We start from the raw sequence: 26868 nt of genomic DNA on the forward strand, positions 1-26868 counted from the left end.
ATATACCACAACTTATTCAGGCATTCTCCAATTGATGACATCCATTAAATTTCCAGTTTCTAGCCACTACAAAAAGGGCTGCCACAAACATATTTGCACATACAGGTCCCTTTCCCTTCTTTAGGCTCTCTTTGGGATGTAAGCCCAGTAGTAACACTGCTGGATCAAAGGGTATGTACAGTTTGATAACTTTTTGAGCATAGTTCCAAATTGCTCTCCAGAATGGTTGGATTCAGTGAACCAGTTTTTAAAGGATGAAATCCAAGCCATTTGAAATCAATACCATATGGAAAAATGTTCCAAATACTAACAATTAGGGATATGTCAAATAAAGCAACCCTTTAAAGTTCTACTTTATCCCCATCAGATAAGCAAAGATGACAATTGCTGGCGCTCCTTAAACAGGAAGAACAGGTACATTAGTGCAGTGTGAATTGGTATAGCTCTTCTGGAAAACTATTTGGAACCATGCTTCCCCAAATCACTAAACTGCATACTGATTTGATCCAGCAATGCCAAAACAGGTCTATGCCTCTGAAAAAAGTCAAAGAAAGAAGAAAAATATGTATATGTACAGAAATGTTTAGAACAACTTGCTTTGTAGCAACTATGAATTAGAAACTAGGTATTCTCAACTGGGGAATGGTTGAACAAATTAAACCTATTTATTAGTGTAATGGAATATTATTATTGTATGATAAGAAATAATAAAAGAGGTAGTTTCATAGGAATATAGGAACACTTGTATTAACTGATGTAGACTGAAATGAGCAAAACCAGGAGAATACACATTATATAGTTTGTACAATAATTATACAATGTATACATTTATACAATATATAACATTGTTTATACAATAATATACATTTTATACAATAATAATATTGTATAGACACATAATTTAAAAAGATTTAAGCATTCTTATCAAGCTGTAGTTCAAGGGAACAAATGAGAAAGCACAATGCTTACCTCTTAATAGAGATGGTGGACATAAAGTACAATGTGGGACATATATTTTAAGACTTGGCCAGTGTGGGAATTTATTTTACTTGACTATTTGTATTTTTTACAAAGGTTTTGTTTTTCTTTCTAATTCTGAAGGAGTTGAGAAGGAGAAAGGAATTTTTGTTAATTGGAAAAAACAAATCACCAAAAAATGTCATGTCTGATCAGTTAGTCAATAAACATTTATCAAATGTTTATGTGCCAAACATTGGACTAACACTGGGAATACAAATATAAAGTTCCTGTACCTGAGAAACTTACATTATAATTGAGGAAGAACATTGGGTAAAATTCAAGAAGTATATTTATGTAGGGGTAAATTCCTGACCCTTTAAAATTACATTTACAGAAAAAAATTAATAGTATTTTATTTTTCCAAATACAGTTAAAGATAGTTTTCGGCATTCATTTTTGTAAGACTTTTGTGTTCCGAATTTTTCTCCCATTTTTATTTACCTTTCTTTTCCCCAAAATAGCAAGTAATCTGATAAAGGTTCAATATGTGCAATTTTTTTAAACATATTTCCATATCTGTCATGTGCAAGAAAAACCAGATGAAAAGGGGGGAAAATACTATGCTTATCTCCATAGTTCTCTCTGGATGTGGATGGCATTTTCTATCCCAAGACTGTTAGAATTGCTATAAATCACTGTATTGGTGAGAAAAACCAAGTCCATCACAATTGATTATCACATAATGTTGTTACTGAGTACAGTGTTCTCTTGGTTCTGCTTGATTCACTCAGCATCAGTTTATGTAAGTCTTTCCAGGCTTTTCTGAAATCAGCTGCTTATCATTTCTGACAGAACAGTAGTTACATTTACTTATCATAATTTATTCAGCCTTTTCTCAGTTGATGGGTATCCACTCAATTTTCCAGTTTCTTGCTACTACATAAAGGGCTGCTACAAACAGTTTTGCATTTGTGGATCTTTTTCTCTCTTATGATTTCTTTGGGATACAGATCAGTAGTGATACATTAGAGCACAATTTTATAACCTTTTGAGCATAGTTCCAAATTGTTATCCAGAGTGATTGGATTATTTCATAAACTAACAAGGCGGTTAGTTTCCCAGTTTTCCCACATTTATCTCCAGCATTTATCATTATCTGTTCCTGTCATCTTAACCAATCTGAGAGGGGGTGAAGTGATATCTTAATAGTTATCTTAATTTATATTTCTCTATTCAGTAGTGTAAATCACACTTTTGATATATATATATATATATAGATATAGATATAGATATAGATATAGATATAGATATAGATATTCTCTCCCCCCCCCCCATTTTTTGAACCCCTTGAGGTGAAGAAATAGTTCAGTAGTCATAGCTGGTCACTGGTTCTTTTTTCAAGCACTCTAGAAAATCAGAATCTTGATAATGCTCCTTTTACAAAATTATTTATATCTACCCTTATCTTCTTGTACTACGTAAGGACTTAATTAGTTTTTATAATATTACTGAGTAAATGTTAAGAAAAAAAGAAGAAATTAAGCCTAGAGCAAGTTTGCATTTCACAACTAAGAAAGGCAGAAGACTGAAAATATTAATCTAATGTTTTGCTTGGGCACACAAAGGTAGCAACAACAGTATCTTTTGAATAAGAAGAGCAACAATATGTAGATATCTTATTAGGTCCTTTGGCTTTATAAAGTTAAACAAAACTTGATCTCTTGAATTTATTGCTTTAATAGTGAGGATGAAGATGATGACCTTCAATATGCTGATCATGATTATGAAGTACCACAGCAAAAAGGATTGAAGAAGCTCTGGAACAGAGTAAAATGGACAAGGGATGAGGTAATGTTTGACATAAATTTTATATAGAATGGGGAAAGATTGTATTTTGTACTTATGTTTATTGCTCAGTGCTTTGTATATGAGATTTAAAAAAAAAACACACCCTAAAACCAACAGCATGCATATTTTTCTTGCCTTAAGTGTCTACAGGAATAGTAGCAGATTAATATAAAGATCAAATCAGCAGAGAGTACAATTGTATTGGCTGGACATTTTCTTCCAGATATAACTATCAGCAATAATGTGACTGAAATGTTTTTGTTCTCAGTCTTGAATTTGTTGAATTCTAATTTGCATCTCTTCTTAGGATGACAAGCTAAAGAAATTGGTAGAACAACATGGAACAGATGATTGGACTCTAATTGCTAGTCATCTTCAAGTAAGTTAAATATTTGTTAAATTGTTTGCTGTCATGCCAGTTTAGACATGTTAAGGATTAAACCAAATAATGGAATTGAGATTGAGCACATTTCTCAAAGAATTTCCACTATCAAAGGTTGCTTATGCCTTAAAAATGACATATTATTTACTAAATGCCAATTCTCCTAGGAACTGAAAATTATCATTTTCTATGAAAGTGACTCCCCAGTCTTATATATTTAGCCAGAACCTCTTTCTTGAGCCATAGTCCTGCATCAGCTGCTGCCTCTTAAATTCAGCCTGTCTGTTGAGGTGTGAGAATTGAGAGTTGAGAGATCCCCTGACAGCAATGGGATCCTCTTTGGCTGTTAGCAGGCTTTGTGAAAAAATTTGCAAACCCCAATGAATACAGACTGGAGGTTTGTGGCAAGTATGGGTTTATTTATGCTTTTCTTAGTGGGCAAAATCCTGTTAGGACTATTGCAAAGATGGGTTTACACTGAGAAGAAAATATCTTCATCAGTGGGCAAAATTTTGTTAGAACTTATGCAAAGGTTTACACTTGAGAAAGACCCAGCAGGCTTAGTCCAGAAGGGCATTAGCAAAGATTTGGGGTTCAAAGTAGTCTTTTATTAGCCTGCTGAGGTTTGAGGCTGAGATTAGAGGCTGGGGAGATTAAGGGTTAATTTTCCATTCTATAGAGGGAGGTAATTATGTCTCAGGCCAAGATCTCCAATTGAATGAGATTACTTATCTGGGAGTGTCCCTTATGGACAGAAGGGTGGGCCCCCTCCTGGAAGCCAGAGTTCAAGACCACTCTTCTCTCATTGTTTACATCAGGGCCTTTCCAACCCTTCCCCCACAGATTAAAGGGGACATAATTTATATCAGGGTTCCCACAAAGATTAAAGGAGACACAGTTTACATCATGTCCAATATTGAATTCATCATCTTTGCTCTTTAAACCTTTTATTCTGTAAAACTTCTTTACTTGAGGGTTGCAACCTTCTTTCCAATTACTTAAATTCACCATTTTAAACTCTTCACTCTCCCTTAAACACTTTATGTTCAATCAGCTCCTAAGTCTTGCTCATTTTAGACATCTTTTAAATCTCTCCTTTTATGCCTTCTCAACAAGGGCTACTCCAATCCAGGTTCTCAGTACCTTTGTATTTCATTTGCCTCCTAATTGGTCTTTCTGCTCCTAAACTTTCTCTTCTTTAATTCTTCCTCTACATTGCTGTCAAAATAATCTTCCTGAATTAGGATTCTGTGACATTTCTCTATTTGACAAATTTTCAATAATTTAAAGTAAAATTCAAAGTAAAAATAAAGCCCTTCACAACTCCAACTCTAGCTTTGCTTTCTAGGTTTAGATTATTCCCTTTCATATATTCTTTTCTAGTCAAACTGTAACTTATTGTTGCTAACTGGAACTTGATATTTTCTCTCTTTAAACAGGCTATTTCCTATACTTAGAAAGTACTGTTATCACAGCCTTTCCATCAAATTGCTTAGCCTCCTCCAAACCTTAAATAAAGTGCTCTCTTCTAAAGGAAAACTCTGCAGATCCCTCTAATTGTTAGTGTCCTCTCCTTGCTTGAATTTTCTTTTATTTAGTCATCTGTGTATTGCCTTATTTCTTTCCTTCCCTCCCTCTCATGAAAGTAGGGCAGGAATTATTTTTATGACTTGTCTTTCTATGCTCAGCACCTATCATAATATGCTGCATATATTGAGGGATTAATAAATTCTCATTCAATTAAATTGACTTTTTAAAAAATGATGCATTTTAGAATTAAATTGTTTCATTATAATTAAGCTTATAGTATATATCTTGAGAATATTGTTATTATCTTTTCATCATTATGACACTGGGAAGTAGGTGAAAACTTTAGTTTGATAAATAACTTAATTGCAGAGAAATTTTGAAAGCTAGTAAAAAACTAGGAGGACTACTTAGAATTTTATTTCAACTAAGTCTTAAGATTTTTAAGCAGCAGGGTTTGGTTCTTTTTATATCATGGTCAGCTTTTTCAAAAATTAGATTAGTTTTGCTAATTTGGAGGCAGATTATGAAAGACTAAAAGGTCCTTGCATTTCTGGCAAATGTAAATCAATGTAGCATAAAATGCATAATATACCTTATAAATCATGATATTTACAAATATTGTAAAATACTGTACTCGTGCTTTAAGTAAAAATGAAATAGTCATGATTGCTATGAGAACATATAGAAGTAATAAAACTTAGTTGTTTCGTAGTAATTGACAGAATGAAATTAATTAGCTTTGGTATACAAAAATCAGAGATAATTCAATTTGAATCAAAATATTATATGATTCACAAGACTTAGTAGAACCTTTGCACTTAACTACTGTGAATTGGGAAAATTTGATCACTGAGTTTATTAGGATTATATGTAAAATATGAATGAAAAAGCATAAAGATTTTCAGAACAATAAAGTACATGCATTTTGTATCTTCTAATTTGTCAGAGGTTTCTTTTACTTTCTGACTCTCAGTTATGTTCTGAGTACTTGAGGGTAAGGAAGGTATATTAAAAATATTTTCAGTTCAACAAACATTAAGTAAAAATGTAGGTCTTATAAAAGCAATTTCACATATGTCTCATATGTATTATTTGTTTTAAAATATTTTATCTTGGTGACATACAGATCCTGAGACTATCCCTCTACAACAGGGAGCTGCTATGTTTTTTCCAGTTTACATATGGCAGAATCACAGAGATAAATGTGATTTATCCCACTTTACACAGTGATAAGACTAGAATCCAATGTTATCTGATTCATGATCTAATTTTTTTTTTAAATAATAGTGCATTTCGGTACTTTCTTATTGATACTCAGCCATTTTTCAATTGGACACAACTCTTTTTTTTTTTTTTTAATAGCTTTTTATTTACAAGTTATATGCATGGGTAGTAATTTTACAGCATTGCCAACTGTCAAACCTTTTGTTCCAATTTTTCCCCTCCTTCCCTAGATGGCAGGAAGACCAATATATGTTAAATATATTAGAGTACAAATTAAATACAAAATAGGTATACGTGTCCAAACCATTGTTTTGCTGTACAAAAAGAATCGGACTCCGAAATATTGTACAGTTAGCCTGTGAAGGAAATCAAAAATGCAGGCGGGCAAAAATATAGGGATTGGGAATTCGATATAATGGTTCTTAGTCATCTCCCAGAGTTCTTTCGCTGGGTGTAGCTGGTTCAGTTCATTACTGCTCCATTGGAACTGATTTGGTTCATCTTATTGCTGAAGATGGCCAGGTCCATCAGAATTGATCGTCATATAGTATTGTTGTTGAAGTACATAATGATCTCCTGGTCCTGTTCATTTCACTCAGCATCAGTTCGTGTAAGTCTCTCCAGGCCTTTCTGAAATCATCCAGTTGGTTGTTTCTTACTGAACAATAATATTCCATATTATTCATATACCACAATTTATTCAGCCATTCTCCAGTTGATAGCATCTACTCAGTTTCCAGTTTCTGGCTACTACAAAGAGGGCTGCCACAAACATTCTTACACATATAAGTCCCTTTCCCTTCTTTAAGATCTCTTAGGGATATAAGCCCAGTAGTAACACTATGGGGTCAAAGTAGTAACACTGCACAGTTTGATGACTTTTTGAGCATAGTTCCAAATTGCTCTCCAGAATGGCTGGATGTATTCACAATTCCACCAACAATATACTAGTGGACACAACTCTTTATGACCCCCTTTTGAGGTTTTCTTGGCAGTAATACTATAGTGGCTTGCCATTTTCTTTTCCATCTCATTTTACAGGTCAGGAAACTGAGGCAAACAGGATTAAGTGACTTGCCCAAGGTCACATAGCTAGTAAAGTGTCTGAGGCCAGATTTGAAATTCTTCCTGATTCCTGACTTAGTATTCTATCCACTGAGTCACCTGTTTGCCCTATTTAAGTACTAATTTAGTAACTACTGAACTATGACAGTGTCTACTATGAAGGAAACACCACGTGTTTTGAAAGAAGAGAAATTTGAGTCTATTGAAATTAATCAAAAAAAGGTCATAATTATATCTTAAAACATTGTACATTAAAAAATTAAACTAATATTTATTGAATTCCAAACTGCACACATTTCTTTGTTTTTATGACTAGTATTCTTAATCTGAAGAGGCAGGAAGCTGTACACCCTAAAATTTCCTCCTTTTCCTATTTTTTTTTTTTTTTTGTATATCTAGTCTAAAATTCCTCTCTTGGGGGAAAAATAATTACATCTAAATTCTACCTGCTGTGATTTAAATCAGCCCACCCCTGCCTTTTTTTTTTTTTTTTTTTTTTTTTTAATCTTGATTGAGACAGGAACTGTAGTGGACTTGAACTGATGCATTAGTTTTTATTCATTTAATTGAATCTTATATTTTTCTTACATGTTTATTGTATATTTTGTTAACTTAATTTTTATTTATATATATTTATGTAATTCACAGTTAAAGAATTGTGGAAAGTTCTCTTTTTTAAAAAAATTTTAATAGCTTTTTATTTACAAGTTATATGCATGGGTAATTTTACAGCACTGACAATTGCCAAACCTTTTGTTCCAATTTTTCCCCTCCTTCCCCCCACCCCCTCCCCTAGATGGCAAGATGACCAATACATGTTAAATATGTTAGAGTATAAATTAAATACAAAATAAGTATACATGTCCAAACCATTATTTTGCTGTACAAAAAGAATCGGACTCCTAGATATTGTACAGTTAGCCTGTGAAGGAAATCAAAAATGCAGGCAGGCAAAAATATAGGGATTGGGAATTCGATATAATGCTTCTTAGTCATCTCCCAGTGTTCTTTCGCTGGGTGTAGCTGGTTCAGTTCATTACTGCTCCATTAGAACTGATTTGGTGTGGAAAGTTCTCTTGATGAAGTTTTTAAAATATCTGTTTCTCTTCTCTAAATATGTTAGCACAAGTATTTGAGAGATACATTGGAGACAAAAGTTTAATACATTTAAAAACTGTAATAAAATCCAACTACTTTGTGTTGTAATGTTGCCATTTTATAATTGAGCAAGTCATTTTCTCATTGACTTATGTAGTTTGGTACTTTTTTCTTGCCAAATTGGTTTGTTTTGAGAAACTGTATTTTCTATATTACAGGAGCTCATTTCATTTGATAAGATTCTTTATGTTGGTCTGAATTTTAGAATTGATAATTTATCTACATTGTTTCAAGATATACTTGAAGCATTGATTAGAAAGCATTTATTGGCATCTTATAAAACCATACCTAGAAGTAAAGTATTATCATAGATTGACTGAATATTATGTTCACATTTGCCAGGACCAAGACTACCATATCAACAAACCATTCTTGTCTTGCTTTTCTTTTGCTGTCCTTCGTATTACCTTATCTTTTGCTTGCATTGAGTTGAGATATACCTGCTTGTGCACTGTAATTTTGGTACCCAGGCCTCTGTAATAGTTAATTTTAGCTTTGTTCTATTGCTTTCAGAGTAGATTAATAGCGAGATCGCCATGTGTACTTCATCCTAATTCAACATTTGTTTTTATTGAATAGATTAAGTCCTTGGGATAAAGAAAACAAATATTTAGTCATAAAACTTCTCATGTATATATAGATGTATATGTGCATGTATACATAAGCACATATACTTGTATATATACATATGTGTGTATATGTGTGTGCATAAAATAATATCAGTATAAGTAAGAATCCTAAGTGTGAAAGCTTATTATTGTCAAGTAGTAGGATTTTTGAGATTAAGTTTCCCTTCATGTTTGGGGAAATATTGTTGTGGGAAGCAAAGTATTTCATAGTTAAATAATTTTAAAACTATGTTTCAGAACCGATCTGATTTTCAGTGTCAGCATCGATGGCAGAAAGTTTTAAACCCAGAATTAATCAAAGGTCCGTGGACTAAAGAAGAAGATCAGAGGGTAATAAATTCATGTTTTTTTTTCCCCTGTGGTGAAGAAATAGTAGGTAAAGTTATAAGGTCTTCTACTTGCTATTTATAGTCTTCTTATGCAAAATATCAGTTTATTTTGATTTCATGTCTTATATTAGTATATATTGTTCTTTTGAAATGTAGGTTTCTTCATATTATATCTCACTGAATAGAGGGCAACTAAATACACACTTGATTCTATGACCTCTCGTTTTATTAATATATAGTGATGAGGAGTCAATTTTTAATAGCTTGCTTACCTTTTCTCAGTCTCTTTTGCAGTTGATTGTGTCAGCCATTAAAAGAGAAAAAAGAAAGAAAACAAATCTAATATAATAAAATGATAAACTAAGCAGGAATTTTGAATCTAGAGAGCCTTTCATCAGATAAAAGAATTAAAGTGCAAGAGAACCTAAAAGGAGATTAGTGACATTGACAATTCTGGATTGGAAAGTCTTCAAAGTTTAACCTGGTCCAAAAGAAACCAAAGGGAGGTTGTGATTGCAGTTTGATTGCAAACACACAAAATAGATAGGGGAACCAGACTGGTGATTACCCTTTTAGAGGGGTCAATATATCCTTCAAAGTGAATATCTTGCATATTTCACTGAAGGACAGTTTTTTACTTAAATAAGAACACCACCATATAATCTTTTTCTGTCACATTGTTAAACTTATATTGTAGGTCTTGCTATGTCATGTGAATCATCTAAAATATTATTCACTATAGCACTTATAACTATCTAAACAAGAGTAAAAATTAATACATATTGATCATTGGCCTGTGTACTATGTTCCATGGTAGGAATAAGATGGCTTGGAGCACAGGAGAGAAATCTGTGGGTAATGCTGGATTTAGCTGACCTGAAAATGGGCTGAGCTCTTCTGTCTCTACTATTGCAGTTTGGGATTTGCCACCTTTATTATTCAATTAGGAGAACGTTTCCATCAAAACAGGCATCCTCCTCCTTAATATTCAATCACAGATTACTCTGAGGAAAAGTTTCAAAAGATGTGGTTTTGAATCCTTACTGTGCTACTTATTAGCTGTTAGACATTAGACCAAAAAAATAAAAAATCAAAATCTTTAAGTGCTTTAGTTTCCCTAGGTATTCCCTAATATGTATTTCAAAGTCAATATTTATGAATAGAAATGTAGTATAATACCACATGTGTTTATTTCTCTGTGGTTAGTATGTTTATGTTCATAAAGATCGTTACAACAAACCATCAAGTTATTTATTTATTTATCGTTTTGTTGTTTTTTTTTTTGTAGACAAGGAAAGTAATGTTCTAAAAGGTTATGACTTGCCCAAAGTGACCAGAATGTCTGATTCTATGTCTGTGTCCATATTGCCTCTCTATATCATTGTATATTTTAAAATTTCTTTTAAAAATAAAACAGACCTTATCTGTTTTGTTTGAATTATATTTTTATAAATTTTTTTCCACTGGTTTTTTCTAATTAAGAGAGTTCTGCTAAATTTCTTGAATTAGCAACTATATGTTGTCATCATGTGGATTGAATTTTCATTTCATTAATTCCTTCTAAAAGTTGTATAGGAAAGTTAAGTGTATATTGACAAAAATATCCTTTTTGAAGTTATGCTCAGGATCCTTGAATGTGATTTTCTTATTTTATTTTATAGTGTATACGCTTATCTTGAAATGCATCTCTAACTCTAATGGAAATCATTGGGGAAAGTATGATTTGATATATAAATATTCACTTTACAAACTATTCAGGAATTATAATCTAATGTGTAAAACAACACCCACTTCTGCTTTTAAATCTATATGTGTAAGTGCTTTTTTTATATAGTAGGCATTGTTCACAACAAAATTTTGTTCATTTTATCCTTGAGATGAAAATTAATGGAGTATTACAATAGCAGCAGCCCTTTATCAGATACAGAAGGGGCACTTTAGATTAAAATACAGTAGCAAAAAATGCAGTTCTATTAGAATTAATTAAATACTGGATAGTGGGAATCACAATGAACAAATGTCCCCAAAAATTGTAATAATGATGACGGTGCAATTTGTTAGTACTTAATTTCCTTTCCATTCTAGTCTTCTGGCTTTTTTGTCTTTTTAAAATCTACTTCTGAATCTTTTTCTTCCTTTTCTCATTTCAACAAACATTTGAGTATCCAGGGTTAGGCATTAAGGAGATCATAAAGGAGAATAAGAAATAGTCTCTGCCTTTGTGAATGTAAATAATAAATGAATAAAAATAGATTTGTTAATGTAAATAAGAACTTTATGCAAGACTATAAAACTGGGTAAAATACTTAACTTTAAAAATCTGAGGTCCAAAGTGCTTTGTTAATTTGGAGGAAGAGGGTTATCTGTAGCTAGAGAGAAAATAAAAATGATTCATATTGATATTTTTCACAACAAACTTTTGAGATAGTATTATTTCCATTTTACAGATGAAGAAAATAAGGCATAGGGAAGTGACTTTTTAAATCTAGTATCTAGTAAGTGACCAAGCTAGAATTCAAATTTATTTTTTCCTGACTCCAAGTTCTGTTCCCTTTTTTTCTATGTAATATTTATGTGTGTATATACACCTAAACATATGTATTATCTCCCTAAGATGACAATTAATGGATGATTACAGTTAAGAGAGTCTTATATGATGAAGAAAGAGCACTTTAGATTAAAATACATACCAAAAACACAATTGAATACCTAAATGTCTAATGCTTTAATGTAGTGTTTTAATATTTACATGATATTATATATATTCTCTCATTTGAATCTCTTAGCAGCCCTAGGAATAGGTGCTGTGGGTTTTACTCTCCTTATTTTACAGATGAGGAAACAGGTTCAGAGAAGTTAAGTGACTTGTCCATGATTACAAGGCTAGTATATGTCAGAGGCAAAATTTGAACTCATGTAATCCTGATTCCCCTGCTTCCCATTATATAGAAAGCACCAAATCCTCAAGGTAGTCCATAGAATCAGTTTAGTCTCTTGATACCATTTTGACATAGACTGATTAGATAGACTTAGATTGAAGCTGTCCTATAAAATACATTTTTGTTTTATACTTTTATTTCATAATTTGTGTCAGATATTTAAATTGTGAAGAAATAGAAAATGATAATCTCATTTTTCCTTATTCATTCAGGAGATTGGGGATATTATGGAGAGAGCTATATGGGGAATAATATGATAATATAATTCTACTTAATGTAATTCTAGTAAATTCTAGCAGGGGAGAAGAATGGGCACATTTTGAGAACATTGGTTTAGCCTTTGCTGATTAGTGATGTTTTCTAATACCACTAGATAATTACAAATAGCTTCACAATCTATTGTTTGAGAAGTGCTAGCATAGAGCTTTAAGATTGAAACAGTGCACATGACATCTAATTGTCATTGCTATTTTGCATTTTGTAATTAAGAATAGATATTTATCAATATATTATTGTTGAATAATGCAATTAGCCATTTCAGACAAAGATTTTTTTGGGCAGGCATTTAATATTAACATAAACCATTGAGAAAAGTGATTTTTGCCTCACTCTACTTATTCCCAGTGAGAAGCTGGGATTAGGAGGGTAGGGAAGGGAAAGAAGCTGACTTAATTTAAAATGTTCTATTTTAATGGTTTAGCTGGTTATGGATATAGACAGTCATAGTCTTAATAATAATCTAATACTGATCTAATTGAAGGTTTGAAGGTATTGATTAGCTTATTTTTTTTTTAAGGCTTAGAAAACACCTACTGATAGAACAGTAGAAATTTAAGGACTTTAAACTCTGAAAGTGATTTGTTAATTATATTAGTGAAAATGAATTTTTTTAAAGAATTGAAAAATTCTTATATCATTACTGTTGATATAGTAAGTTAATTTAGACAAATCAAGTTTAGCTTCTAAAGCAGTTGCTTTAATATTTTTACTGATATTTTTTGTCTTTATAATTATACACTATTGACTTTCTTTTTGTTTTCATTTATTATCTTTAATCATTATGTGTATCATAAGTGAGTCATTCCACTTAAACTCACGTTTTCCTGTGGTCCTGTGAATTCTTTTTTTAAACATTATGGGAATATTACATTACACTCATGTACTACAGTTTGATTAAGCATTCTCTCTAGTCAATTATCAACTATAAGCACTTGTATTAATCATATTTTCATTTTGGAAATGAAGAAGTGCTTTTCACAGTTCTTGGGCTAGTTACAATTGAGTTTTTCAATTGGGCATTGAATTTTTAGTGATGTTATTCAAATTTTAATAATAAATTATTTTTGTTTCCACTTTAAAACATATTCCTTTTTTTCAGGTTATTGAATTAGTTCAGAAATATGGCCCAAAGCGCTGGTCTTTAATTGCAAAACATTTAAAAGGAAGAATAGGGAAGCAGTGTCGAGAGAGGTGGCATAACCATCTGAATCCTGAAGTAAAGAAGTCTTCCTGGACAGAAGAAGAGGACAGAATAATCTATGAAGCACATAAACGGTTGGGAAATCGTTGGGCTGAAATTGCCAAACTACTTCCTGGAAGGTGCTTATGTAAATGTATATATTTTTTTCTGTAATGAAATATAATCTTTATTAAGATTTGTCATAATATTTATAAGACAAAGCAAACTTAAAGGAAAAATTAAATAGTAACATCTTCAAAGCTTTCTGTGGATCTTAATCTAAAATTAAACTTTTTTTTAAAGTAAGCAATCTTTTAGGGTTTTTCATTTTAATGTGTTTTTTACTGTAAGTATAATTTTCAAATAAGTAGTATTAGAATCAATTCAGTAGCAATTAGATAGGCATATAAAACTGATTTTTTTGGTGTATATATTTTTCTTTTTATCTGGTAACAGTTTAGTATTAAACAGATACTTTTTAAACAAGCATAGGTTCAATGGGAATGGGAAAAATTTCAAATCTTAGATATTGTTCTTGTACAAAAGATTACTTTTTTATAATGACTGTATCAGCTCTGTGGCTAGCAATATACTGGCTAAAACAAAAAGCTTAGATGCTGTGTGTGTGTGTGTGTGTGTGTATGTGTATGTGTGTGCATGTATGTGTTTAAAAATTGTTATTGCATTAATTTTCTCTTGATGCTAATACATAGCTCAGTAGAATTGATTTTTCAGATTTTTTAAATAATTTGAGACCTTACAGAAATATAAAATTGTTGGGGAGAGGGGAAATTCATATTAGAAGTAGTTGCTCTGGACTAAACATCTAGATATGCTAGATTCGCATCACATTTTATAGTTTTAAAAGCACTTTTTCAAATGTTATCTCATTTGATCTTTACTATAATCCTAAGAAGGAAATTGATAGATATATGTCATTCCTTTTTGACAAATGAGGAAATCATGGCTTCAAGAGATTATGTGATTATCAAAACCAGAATAAAAACACTCTGCCTTACATGCATTTCATAGTCATTGAGCTGAAAAAGAATTCAGAGGTTTGTCTAGTGTTATGGCAATGACAATTGGTCATCCAGTCCACCTTAGAAATGTTTTTCATAATCATATCAAGATATGAATCTGCCTCACAGTAATTTCTGTCTGTAGATTCTACATCTTTCTTCCTGATATTTAATGTTTATTATGGTGTGCTCCTCTAAATTTCATATTTTCTACTTTCCTCAGTACCTTCAATTGGGCCTTCTATTGCTCAACTATCTTTTTACATATCCTAGCTTGTCAATTTCTAATGAAAAATAGAATGCCTATTAAAAAATTCCTAAGACTTTTTCACATGAGCTACTTTTTAACAGCATTTTTTTCTCATCCTATGGTTGTGCAGTTGAATTCAAGTATTGTCTATTTATATAGATTAGATATACAAATAGATCTCTGTAGATCTAAATCTAGTTCTACATAGATCTTTATATCCCTAATAGGTTTCATCTTATTAATTTCTTCCCTTCCTTCCAGCTTGTCAAGATAACTTTCACTCTTGAGGCAGTCTGTCATCCAATTTATTAGCCATCCTTCCCAGATTTGTACTATCTGTGTGTTTGATGAATGTGCTATTTATGCCTTAGTTAAAACTATTGACAAAAACATTGAACAAGACCAAATTGTAGCATTCCAGGGAATTTTTCTCCAGGTTGATGTTGGCTGATACATTACCATTCTTTGGGTCCAGTCATTCAATTGTGGTAAATAACATTATTAACATTTATATAACATTTTAAGACTTGTTCAGTATCTTATGTTATCTTATTTAAATATTTCAAAACCCTGTGAGATATGTTCTAGAGAAATTTTATTATTTCCATTTTACAGATGAGGAAATTGAGATTCAAAGAGGTTCTCATTGGCCCAAGCTTATGCAGGTAGTGAATTTCTGATTAGGAGTTGACTCCAGGTTCTCATTAGCTCTAGCTCTCAGGGCATCTGAGTGGTATAGTGTGGCTAGAGTGTGGGCCTGGAGTCAGGCGGATGAGACGAGGAAATCTAACTTCAGATACTTAGTAGCTTTGGACCCTGAACAAGTTATTTAACCCTCTTTCTCAGTTCTTCTCTGGAAAATAAACTGGAGATGGAGATGGCAAATTATTCCAATATCTCTGCCAAGAAAATCTTAAATGGGATCACAAAGAGGTGGACATGACTAAAAAACAACTGAACAACATCATGATCCCCAGTAGCATTCTGTTCTAGTAAAGGGATAGAAATATTTTCTCTGTGTTTCTAAATTAACCCTGTAACAATCTTCTAGTATTTTGCCAAGAATCAGTTTCATGTTCGCCAGGGTATATTTTACCACTCTCTCAACTGTTTTCTGAAATATTTGTTAATCTTCGTTCCTGTAGCACTTCTCTTATCTTCCACACAGCAGTGGTTCAATAATCCCTGTTCTCAAGTATTTTCAGTACCTTGGTATGGAATTTGACCTGGGCAGCTAGGTGGCACATTGGATAAGATGTTGGGCTTAAATCTGGGAAGACCTGAGTTCAAATTCAACCTCAGAAACTTCCTGGCTATCTGACTTTAGGCAAGTAACTTAACCTCTATTTGCCATTGGAGAAGGAAATGACAAACCATTCCAGTATCTTTGCCAAGAAAATCCTATGGACAGTGGTGCATGGGATACCAAAGAGTTGGACATGATTGAACAGTAACAATGGAGTTTGCTCAAGTCAGGTGACTGTAACCTATTTAGGGATTTAGTTTACTTCTATTTCTTAATTATATATTTCAATCTCACATTAACCATTTTTGTTCTTTCCTTTCCAGGCCATATATTATTCTCCTTCATAGAGGAAATAAAAATTTGATTAGTTTTACTTCTCTTTGTTATCATCCTGTTCACTTAAACAGGAATTCTCTCTCTTCTTTAATCTTACTTTTAATCTCTTAGTTGAACAAACATTTTCTATTGTTTTGCCACTTAAGTTTATAGGACCACTCCAGTCTTTAATACTTAGTTCTCATTTATGTATTTTTGATTCTGTTTGCTTTCTATGTTCATTTAAAAATAGGTCATCAAAAAGTTCCTACTACAGGCCTTTCAGTGTTCTTAGACTCTTTAGCATTGTCTTTGTCATAGATGTAATTTGTAATTATTATTAGAGTTTCATTTTATAGAGCCTCCCATCTCACTTGAAGTGAGAGATCCCTTTTAGAATCATAGACTTAATAGGTCCTATCAGATTTATATTTAAATATTTTGAAATCTTTTTAAAGTCAAATAAATTTTTTCCCTTTAAGCACAGTTTTGAGTATGCCAGACAAAGGCATTTTTCATCATTTATGATAAATATCAAGTTCCCCAGATTCTCCTAATTTCTATTACTCTGATAAGTTCCCTTTTATTGTACAAAATCAAGTCCAGCTCAGCAGGTAGCTTTTTAATTTACCATATTTTGATAGGTGAAATTAGTAGCAAATGTAAGTCATGTAGTCTAAACTTTTAATAGAGACATTCAGCATTTTTAATTGAAATCCTCCAAAACCACTGTGTTCTATCTGCCACCGTTTTGTTATGCATATTAGAAACTTCTTATTCATTTCCTGTAGCTTTTTATGTGGTAATATTCCTAACATATCATTTCTATTTCTCTTATTTTATCTTCACTCAAGTGCTCTTCACTGTTTTTTTTCATTTCTAAAGTATGTAATTATTCTATATTGTCCCTTTTCTTTTTGAGTATTCAGTAAGTCCTGTTCTCAGCCTCAGAGGTATGGAAGTGACTCTGGGTTCTGAAATGTGCTAACTATTAAGTTAGGTAAGTCTTATCAAGCTAAGAAGACTAATAACCTAATGAATTATGTGTCTGATCCTTGAAGATCAAACTAGTCTTCTAGTTCTTCTGAAGTTCATTACTAGACTGACTGCAATGAAATTTTTAAACAATTCTTTAAAAAAAAATTCTTTTGAGTCATAGCTGGATTAAGCTACAGTCTGTCAGTGAAGCCAGTCTTCAGTCCAAGGAAATCACAGATCCTAGAAGTATTGAATTACCCTTTTTTGACTGGAAAATTCTAAGTTTTTCATTATATCTTTGGATTCTCTAGTTCCCTTTTTATTTTCTTAGCTATTTACTTCTCATAGCTTTTTTTCTCTACCTTCAGCTGACAGCAGTTATAAAAATACCAGTTCTGTTCATATATTCTGTTCATATATCTTTCATTTTGCTTCCTGGATCTTCAAAATCCCTAGAGAGTATTTATTTCTTTTTTTTTTTTAACTCTTCTTATTCATTTACATGTGAATCAATTACATGTGAATCACCAGAAGATATAGTCTTTCATTCTGATAAGTTTCAAGAGGATCTCTATCATCTCATTCCTAGAAGAATACTATACTTTCTAAATGTTTTTATAGTTTTACATATGTCCATTTCTACAGGGAGTTGCCTCTATCATCATCATGAAACATTTCTTCTTGGTGCAGTAACTGAAATCCTGCCTCTTGGTGGCAACTCTGGATCCTCCTTATGTGTAATAATAATGATTGACATTTTAATATTTTGTTTAGTTGAACTTTTAAGTTTGTAAAAGTACTATAATTTTTCTCATTGGATAATTTCTTGAGAGGATTAGAAGCTACTTCATTCTCAAGAAGTCTGGGAACAGGTTTGTTTTTTCCTTTATTTTTCTCCTGAATTAAATAATATTTCTTTCCCCAGATTAAATGGAAAGTCTTGTACCTTCTGTAATGTAGAAACCATTTTGTACTTGATATGTACATAAATCTTGTTTTCTTTCTGGAAGAAATACATACAGCTCTTCAAATCTTAGACTTGCATATTCCATAGAACCTTGTATATATTAGTGATCAATAAATATTTAATGAATGTGCAGTAAAAGGTATATATATTGAAAAAAAATGGAATTTTTCTCCGGGAGCCTTACTGTACAAAAATATTATCTTTTCTTGCCATGATCCTTATCTCTTTGATATTTCTTCTCATCCTTGAAAATAAGGATTTTTTCTAATCGTATCCCTAGTACCTGTTACAAATTATAGTAGGTTTTTAATAAATATTCCTTGGTTGATTGTAGATTGATCTATGATCTAGGGTATTTTTTATTTTAGATGAGATTAATATTTGATTATCATTTTTTGACACTTGCAGTCTTGCCTTGCTATCTCTAACTTAAATATATTTTTAAAAATTGGAATAAAATGGGGCAGCTGGGTAGAATAATGGATAGAGTACCAGCCCTTAAGTCAGGAGGGCCTGAGTTCAAATCTGAACTCAGACACTTAATACTTGCTATCTGTGTGACCCTGGGCAAGTCACTTAACCCTAATTGCCTCAGCAAAAAGAAAAAAAAAATGGGATAAGAATTGTGAAGTCTATGTAGGCTGTTGTGTTTTCTGCCATTTCATTTTCCTCCAATAAATAATTCCTCTTATTGAATAGTGAGGATATGCAAAAATGGAACCTTCAGCTTCCCTAGTAAAAACTTTTTGGTTCAAAACCTGAAAAATCCTCATGACAAAGAAAGCTTTAAATTAAAAGATCTTATTTTGATAAAATCATAGATTGTTCGAAGTATCATTATTGCTAATTACCACAATTACAGTTGTAGTTCACTGCTTCTCTATACTTTCTTTTTCTTTGTAATTCTTGTCTTTTTTTTTTTAACTTATGAATTCTTGGGAAAAATCTTGCCCAACATATTGAACATCTTCTTGTTCTGTTTGTGTCTCGAAGCTACCAAGTCCCAGTTGACCTATCCATCTATTATCTCTAATTCTGATTGCTTGACTATCTCATATCTTTTTCTCGTCATTCTTAGCTTTGGCAATATCCTGTACCCTATTCCTGTATACAAAGTGTGTAGAGCATCACAGATAGGGGGGAACCCTGGGTGAAGTATAAGACCCTTTTGTCCAGTGGAACTCTGCTGACTTGTCTGGTTTGGCTCCCCATACCCTCTATGGGCATCTTGGCCTTCCTGAGAAGTCAGAGAGCATGACAACCTGTGTTGTAATTAAAGCAGAGTTCCACTGGACTAAAGGGTCTTGTACCTCACCTAGAGTTTTGCACTGTCTGTGACCCACTACAAAAATGCTTTTGATAACACATTGGCTTATATCTACTATGCATCTGTCTATATTCTTTTGAATTACTTAAATTCTTATGAGACTGTGGTATCCTAGGATTTATAACTTTTTAATATTCCTGGAAAAATATTTATATTAAAGAGGTAGATGGACCTCTTTGCAGTATCAAGCAGTTTGAGATCATTGAAAGCAGTTTGTCAAATGTAGTCTACTCTCATCTCCTCTTCCACCTTGATTCTAGACCTACTTTATTATCCCACCTGTAATGTATCCAAAATGACTGTTGACATTGGCTGGCATCCCAATTATCTTTTTGAACAGTATGTGGTTTTTGATAGATTTTATTTTTCCAGATGTTGGTAATTATTTTGTGTTATAATATATTCCATAAAAGTGTTTTATAGTGTTGCAGAATCTGATACACTTAATATTATTTCATTGGGGAATCAGGACATTTGGAGAAATGAGCCATATTAGAACCTTATATATAACATTACTCATGACTGAGGCAAACACCTCTGATATATACATATGTATTTCCTTTGTAGGATTTAGCTTGATTTTTATTTTGTTGAAATGTCTTGAGAATTATCCAACTTCAGTATTTAAAAAAATTGTTTCTTGCAGCATAACTTTCTATGTCCTTAAGGCCTAGCCTTATCAAAGTTATCTTCACAACTTTATTCTCTTAAGTGACATTATCACTTCGTATAATTTAGTCCAGTACATTGGTTTTTTAAAATCCTCAAGAATCTTTGGATTTTTTTTTTTTGTTGTTGATGAGAATAGCTGCTTTTGAAAATGCCTATCTGTTCCAGTTTGTGTTTCTATCCTTCCTGTTTCTTAAGTGCTCTCTGTTTAATCTGGTTCAGCTGGACCAAGTTTTTTGTGTTTTTTTTTTTTCCCCTCCAGGCACATGTTCTTTTCACTACTTTTTTTCACTTGTTTTGTGAGGCCATAAATATATTTAAAATTTTTAGAGGCTTCATTTCTATGTTAGATGATGATTTCATCATCAGAGCAGCTAAGTGGCACAGAGAATGGAGTGCTGAGCCTGGAGTTACAAGGACCTGCCTTTACATTTAGCATCAGACACTACTGGCCAAGTCATTTAACCTCTGTTTGCCTTAGTTTCCTCCTTTGTAAAGTGTGGATTATAATATTTACTCCTAGTGTTGTCCTGAGGATCTAATGAGATAATTATAAAATGCTTATAAGCACAGTGTCAGGCACATAGTAAGACATAGTAAGCAGTGTATAAATATTAGCTATAATAATTATTTAGCTTTTAATAATAAGCAATGATATATCTCAGATGTTTGTAATTGGCAAAATATGCTCAGTTGGTAAGATTACAAATATTAATATGCATATTTTTTATTTTGATTACAAATTTACCTCTTGTTTATTCAGCATATTTTAGTTTTATAATTCACTTTTAAATAAATGATGTAGAACTCTCTTCTTGATTTTTATTTCTAGATAATAGAGCACTTATTACAAAGTAGTATTTTCCTCATTGTAAGATTTATTTTATTGTCCTTTTGATTTGTTAGCATAAATTGTTTTTTGAAGGCATTTGGGGTTAAATGATTGACCCAGGGTCACACAGCATCTGAGGCTGAATTTGAATACTAGTCCTTCTGATTCTAGGGCTAGTATGCTATCTTTTTAACATAATTTTGAACTTGAAATATTTATGTATTTTCTTCTAGAGTTCTGAGAGGTTTGACCTTTTTTAATAAAACATTTAATTTCAGCAATTGTAAAAAGTTAAGTTTTAAAGTAATTTGTATAATTTCTAAAGTTTAAAAATTCTTAAAATCCTGTTCCACTCCCTTTTTTACCTATTTTTAATTGTGCACTATCACTTCTTAGGACTGATAATTCTATTAAAAATCATTGGAATTCTACTATGCGAAGAAAAGTGGAACAGGAAGGCTACTTACAAGATGGAATCAAATCAGAGCGATCTGCTTCATCAAAACTTCAACACAAACCTTGTGCGACTATGGACCATTTGCAAACCCAGAATCAGTTTTACATACCTGTTCAGGCACATATTTTTAATCTTTATTTTTTTAAATGGTTTAGTTGCTATATAGGAAAAGATTTATTTTCTTAATATTATTTGTCCAATATTGCAAGTCCAATATTATTTAATAGTATTGAAAAGAGAAAATTAAGTTTCCAAACTGGGGAGGGAATTAAGAAAGTTATAAAAGACGTAAATGCTATAGGTGATAATCTTAGCTAGATATCAATGAATAGTTTTATTTTCAGTATGTTTTTCTCATAGACAAATATTACTTTAAATTTGCCCCATTATTTAAAGCTTTGATCTTGTCTAGTTAAAAGTAGTATGTATATATTGTAGTTCACTTGATCTATGTAGGATGGATGAATGATAGGCAAATTTGATTTATAGTCTATATAAACTATATTTTAGTCTTAATGGCATCTCACTTTTTCTCTAAATATCAGGTTTTACGAATATCTGGCAAGGGTTGGGAATACCAGTTCAATTTAATCAGCAACTGATTTCTTGACTGAATTAAATCGTTTCCCTTCCCACATAACTAATTGTTTGATTGAATTTAATAAGTCGTTTTTTCAAATTGATTTGTAAATTTACTGAGACAGTTCAACAAATTGGGGAAGTTCCTAAAGCCCCTCAAATTGCAGAACTACAATAATATTCTACTTATATAGTACTCTACCACTAATTAGCTGTGTAGCATTTGATAAATAAATCTCTGTGGACTTCAGTTTCTGCATCTGTAAAGAGGAGATTTGTGAATGAAAGCATATCTAATATTCTACCTTTAAAATTTTAGAATATAATTTTTTTCTTATATAATCCTTTCTTGATATCTGTCAATCCATAAGATATAAAATAGATGAAGTCTAGACTGAGGAGTGGCCTTCTGAAAAATGAGATATCAGTGGCAATTAGAGTTGTTCTATTTCATCAGATTTATATTTTTATTCTTTTAAGTAGAAATTTAAGTTTAGCCATAATTTATGAAAGAAAATTTAGAGGGAAAGAATATATTATTTTATAAAGATAAAGATAATTATAAAAAATAATTCATAAAAAATAGATCTCTGTTGAAATCCTACTTAAAATAGTAAAGAAGTAACATTGGGTTCCTGGATCTAAACCACTTGAGCTAAAGCTCAAATAAGTGCTACAGGATTGAAAAGTCCTTAACATATGCACTAGGCTAGCTAAACACCAGCAGGTTATTACTTTAGGTTTACTTTTTGGGGATATAGAACAACTTATAAAAACTATTTATGCTAAAGTATAAAGTTACAACCTGAACCATTGAAATCACAGATATTTTGAAGTAATAAAGTACATAAGTAGTAATTTATTAGTTCAGACATTTTAAGTTGAATACTCCCTTATTTATATTTTATGTACAGTACTTTGCTCATAGACACTTAACATATTTTAATTTATTTTCTATTCAAGTCTTCTTTATAAGTATGAATTGATATTATCTCTTAATTAGATTTAAACTGATATACCCTATTCATGTACTAGATTAAAACCTGTATATCCTGTCCTTTACTTAGATTCAAGCTGATATGTTATTCATCAATTAGAATGATAAATATACATTTATTAAATAATAAAGTATTTATTAAACAATTGCTTTGTATATGCCAGGTATTATACTAAGCTGTCCAAGAAATTAATTGAATTTAAGAAAAAAGATACAAATAATTTTTAAAACAATAATTGGGAATAAGAGTTTATGGATTTTAATTTAAAAAACCCCACAATCCTATTTGAAAAAAAAAAATAGAGGCATTTGAAACGTCATATGGAGGACGGACTATTAATAGCAAATAGTCATTTGGGTTAGCCATCAAAAAGTAAGGAGGAATCCGTATTTAAATTCCTTTGGAAGCTAGATACACAATTTAAAAAAAAAAATCCCTATACATATTCTCTGATTAGAATGATTAGAAAAGGTGTAGGGAAAGTAAAAGAAGCCTCATTTAGTGTGTTGTCAGAGTGTCTATAGTACTATATATTTCTACTGGTCTCCTTCAAGCATTCAGACAAACATTCCTTTAAATATATATTTTTAAAATTTATTTCTCTCTATATTGGGAATGGAATGGGGTGAAGCTTTGTCTCTAGTCCTTATCTTTTGAGCCTCACCTCTTCTTAGTGATTAAGCATATTTAATCCCTATAAATTTTTCGAATGATAGATTGTAGCAGGATTCCCACCTTACCAAAATGGGATTTTTTCAAAATTTGTGGCAGAAGAATAACGTGAATTTGTATAAAGATGAAATTTGTTGATTTGGGCCAAAGACTGACCTCAGATCTATCCATTAAATCGAGGAGAGGTTTCAAAAATCTTTTCTAACAAACGTTCTAATTTAAGGACATAATTTTCAGAAGTCATGAAATTCAAGATCCCAAGTTAAAATTGCATATTTTAGACCTCCAAATAACATATTTTATTTTTTACTTCCCATTGACTCATTCAGTAAATTAATTTAGCAAAATGTTCTATATTGGTGAATTATAAAGATTCAGTTAATACATAGGAAATAATTAGTTAGAAACTTTGTTTTTCCCCATCCTTTAATCCTGATATTTTACAGTGATAATGTTTGTTTACTTTTTAATGTCAAAATGTATGTTTGTAATGTATTAAGAAATCTAATGTGATTATTTTTAGATCCCAGGCTATCAGTATGTGTCACCAGAAGGCAACTGTGTAGAACATGTTCAGACTTCTTCTGCATTTATTCAGGTAGGGGTTTTTTTGTTTGTTTGTTTGTTTTTAAAGAAAGGATATATTACTGTTTTTGCAAATCTGATAGAACTAATTTTCTTTCTATATAACCAACATAGTTATATGCCTAACTTATGGATTGGTCAAAGGAAGTAATGTGAAAGTATTTTGGAGAGTAAATTTCCCAATAAAAAATTAAAAAATATTGTAATATTTAAAAAACTTGAGAATTCCTTTTTTTTTAAACTTGTAATTGAATTATAAAAATATTTTTGCTCAAGATTAGTATGTTTATTTTTTACCAAAAGCTGTGATTTCTTTGGTATAAGGAACTCCCAGTAAGGAAATATGCTGCACCAATGCAGATTGAAACTGCTTCAAAATAAATAGTATGAGAGAGTTTTCTGAGTAAATGATAAATTAAATGATTTGCCCAGACTTACACTGCCGCTGTGTGTCAGGGTAGGAATTCAACCCATGTCTTTCTGATTTTTGAGATCAATTCAAATTATCTTCTATGTATCTTCTTGCAGTGGAATACATCTCTTAGTAATGACAGAAAACAGTTTAAAATAAAAATAAATTTAAAAATTCACTATAAATTAATGTAAAATTTTTTTTAATTAATGTAGTTGCTTCACCTTGGTAACATTGGTTTGCTCATTTTAAATATACCTTTTCCTTAATGTGTAATCTGAAAATATTTACTAGTATTCTGTTATAAGACCTAGAACAATTAAGTCTAATTGGTTAAATTGGTTTTCTAAGCATCCTGAAGAGAATTCTGAAAATAATCTGGAACAGGCAGTAGTATAACTATAGCTGTTTTTATTTTGCTCTTTCCTTTCTTCTTTTGCCTTTGTTAAACACTCCTTTCAGCAGCCATTTGTTGATGATGATCCAGATAAGGAAAAGAAAATAAAAGAACTTGAATTGCTTCTTATGTCAGCAGAGAATGAAGTTAGAAGAAAGCGAGTTTCATCGGTAAGGAGTAACCTTGTATGGGTTAGAAATGGATTCTTTTCCTTCTTAAGCCTTTTTTTTTTTTTTTTTTTTTTTTTAGTATATTTTTTATATTCCCTAATGGCAATAAGTCAGCAACTAGAAAATGTGACAATCAATTTGTATTCATATTTTAAAACAGATTAATAGCTCCTTAAATTCTTAACATTTGACATAGATTACTTGGTTTTCAAGGCGGGGATATGGTAGAAAGAGTACTGGCTCTGCAGTCAAAGAACCTGAGTTCCAAACCCACTTCAGATGGTGTGACTTTGGTTATGTTAGGTAACTTTCCAGCGTCAATTTCTTTATTTGGGAAATGATGAGTTTGGATTAAGTGATTTCTGACAATCCCAACTTTATGACTTATGATATGAACCTCTTTATGTATACTTCTCAACATTCTGTGGTTTCAAGAAGCTGATGTAATAAATATTAAAAATATAACCTCTTTGTTCTAGTTTATGTTTTATAAGATTTTTGGGGGTGTGCTTTTATTGCTGTTTCTGTTGATAATATAATCATCCTTTCAATCCCTCAGATTCAAAATCTTGAACTTACCCTTGACTCTTCTCTGTCCCTCAACTAACTTATTCATTCAGTTTCCAAGATTTGTCAATTCTTTCTCTACAATATCTCTTATATCAAGCTATTTATTCCTATTCCCAAAACTTCGATCTTCAACAACAATAAAAAAGCATTCACTTATTACCTGCTTTGTGACAGATACTGTGCCAGGTGCTAAGGGTACAAAGAATGAAAGAGTCCTTTCACAAGAAGCTTACTTTGTAATGGGGAAGATAAATACACATATAACTATGTATACAATGAATGTAAAATTAATACATAAAAAATACAAATAAAATTAAGCATGGAGTTTGGGAGGGAAAGCACTAGCCCCTGGGCTGAATCAAGTAAAGCTTCTTGCAGAAAGTGTTGCTTCATTCAGTCATTTCAGTCATGTTCAACTCTTCATAACCTCATTTGGGGTTTTCTCGGCATAGATACTGGAGTGGTTTGCCATTTCCTTTTCCAGCTTATTTTATATTTATAGATGAGGAAACTGAGGCAAACAGGGCTTTGTGACATGCTCAATCAAAAAAAAATATGTGGTGCTTGAGCTATGTCTTAAAGGAAGAAATGGAGGCGGGGGCAAAGCTGAGGAGTGAGGACTTTCTGGGCAGAAGGGACACATTATTGCCATTGCAAAAAGATGAAAGCTGGAGGGTCTCAAGTGAGGAACAGATGATGTGCCAATTTATCTGGATTGCAGAATATGAGAGAAAAGGAGAAGAAAGTAATGTCCATTGGAATCAGGTAATGAAAGGCTACAAAAGTTAAACAGAAGAATTTATATTCCATCCTATAGGTAATTGAGTTAGATCAATTAGTTGATTTGGTCAGATCTATATTCAATGAGAATTGTTTTGGCAGCATTTATAGGATTAAAT

General features: G+C 31.6%; 1 protein-coding gene across 5 annotated transcripts in view; it reads left to right on the plus strand.

Moving 5' to 3' along the window:
- MYBL1 (MYB proto-oncogene like 1) overlaps positions 1-26868 on the plus strand; it is a 63155-nt gene that overhangs the window by 13225 nt on the left and 23062 nt on the right. For 4 of the 5 annotated variants that reach the window (XM_031946329.1, XM_031946330.1, XM_031946331.1 and 1 more), the window contains exons 2-8: positions 2703-2808; positions 3116-3187; positions 9034-9126; positions 13443-13663; positions 21526-21703; positions 24359-24433; positions 25295-25399. In XM_031946329.1, coding sequence (XP_031802189.1) covers positions 2703-2808; positions 3116-3187; positions 9034-9126; positions 13443-13663; positions 21526-21703; positions 24359-24433; positions 25295-25399 — 850 coding nt within the window. The remainder of the gene's footprint in view (positions 1-2702; positions 2809-3115; positions 3188-9033; positions 9127-13442; positions 13664-21525; positions 21704-24358; positions 24434-25294; positions 25400-26868) is intronic. The other variant, XM_031946328.1, reaches the window with a different exon arrangement.

This window comes from Sarcophilus harrisii, chromosome 1, assembly GCF_902635505.1.
Source record: "Sarcophilus harrisii chromosome 1, mSarHar1.11, whole genome shotgun sequence".
Taxonomy (NCBI): domain Eukaryota; kingdom Metazoa; phylum Chordata; class Mammalia; order Dasyuromorphia; family Dasyuridae; genus Sarcophilus; species Sarcophilus harrisii.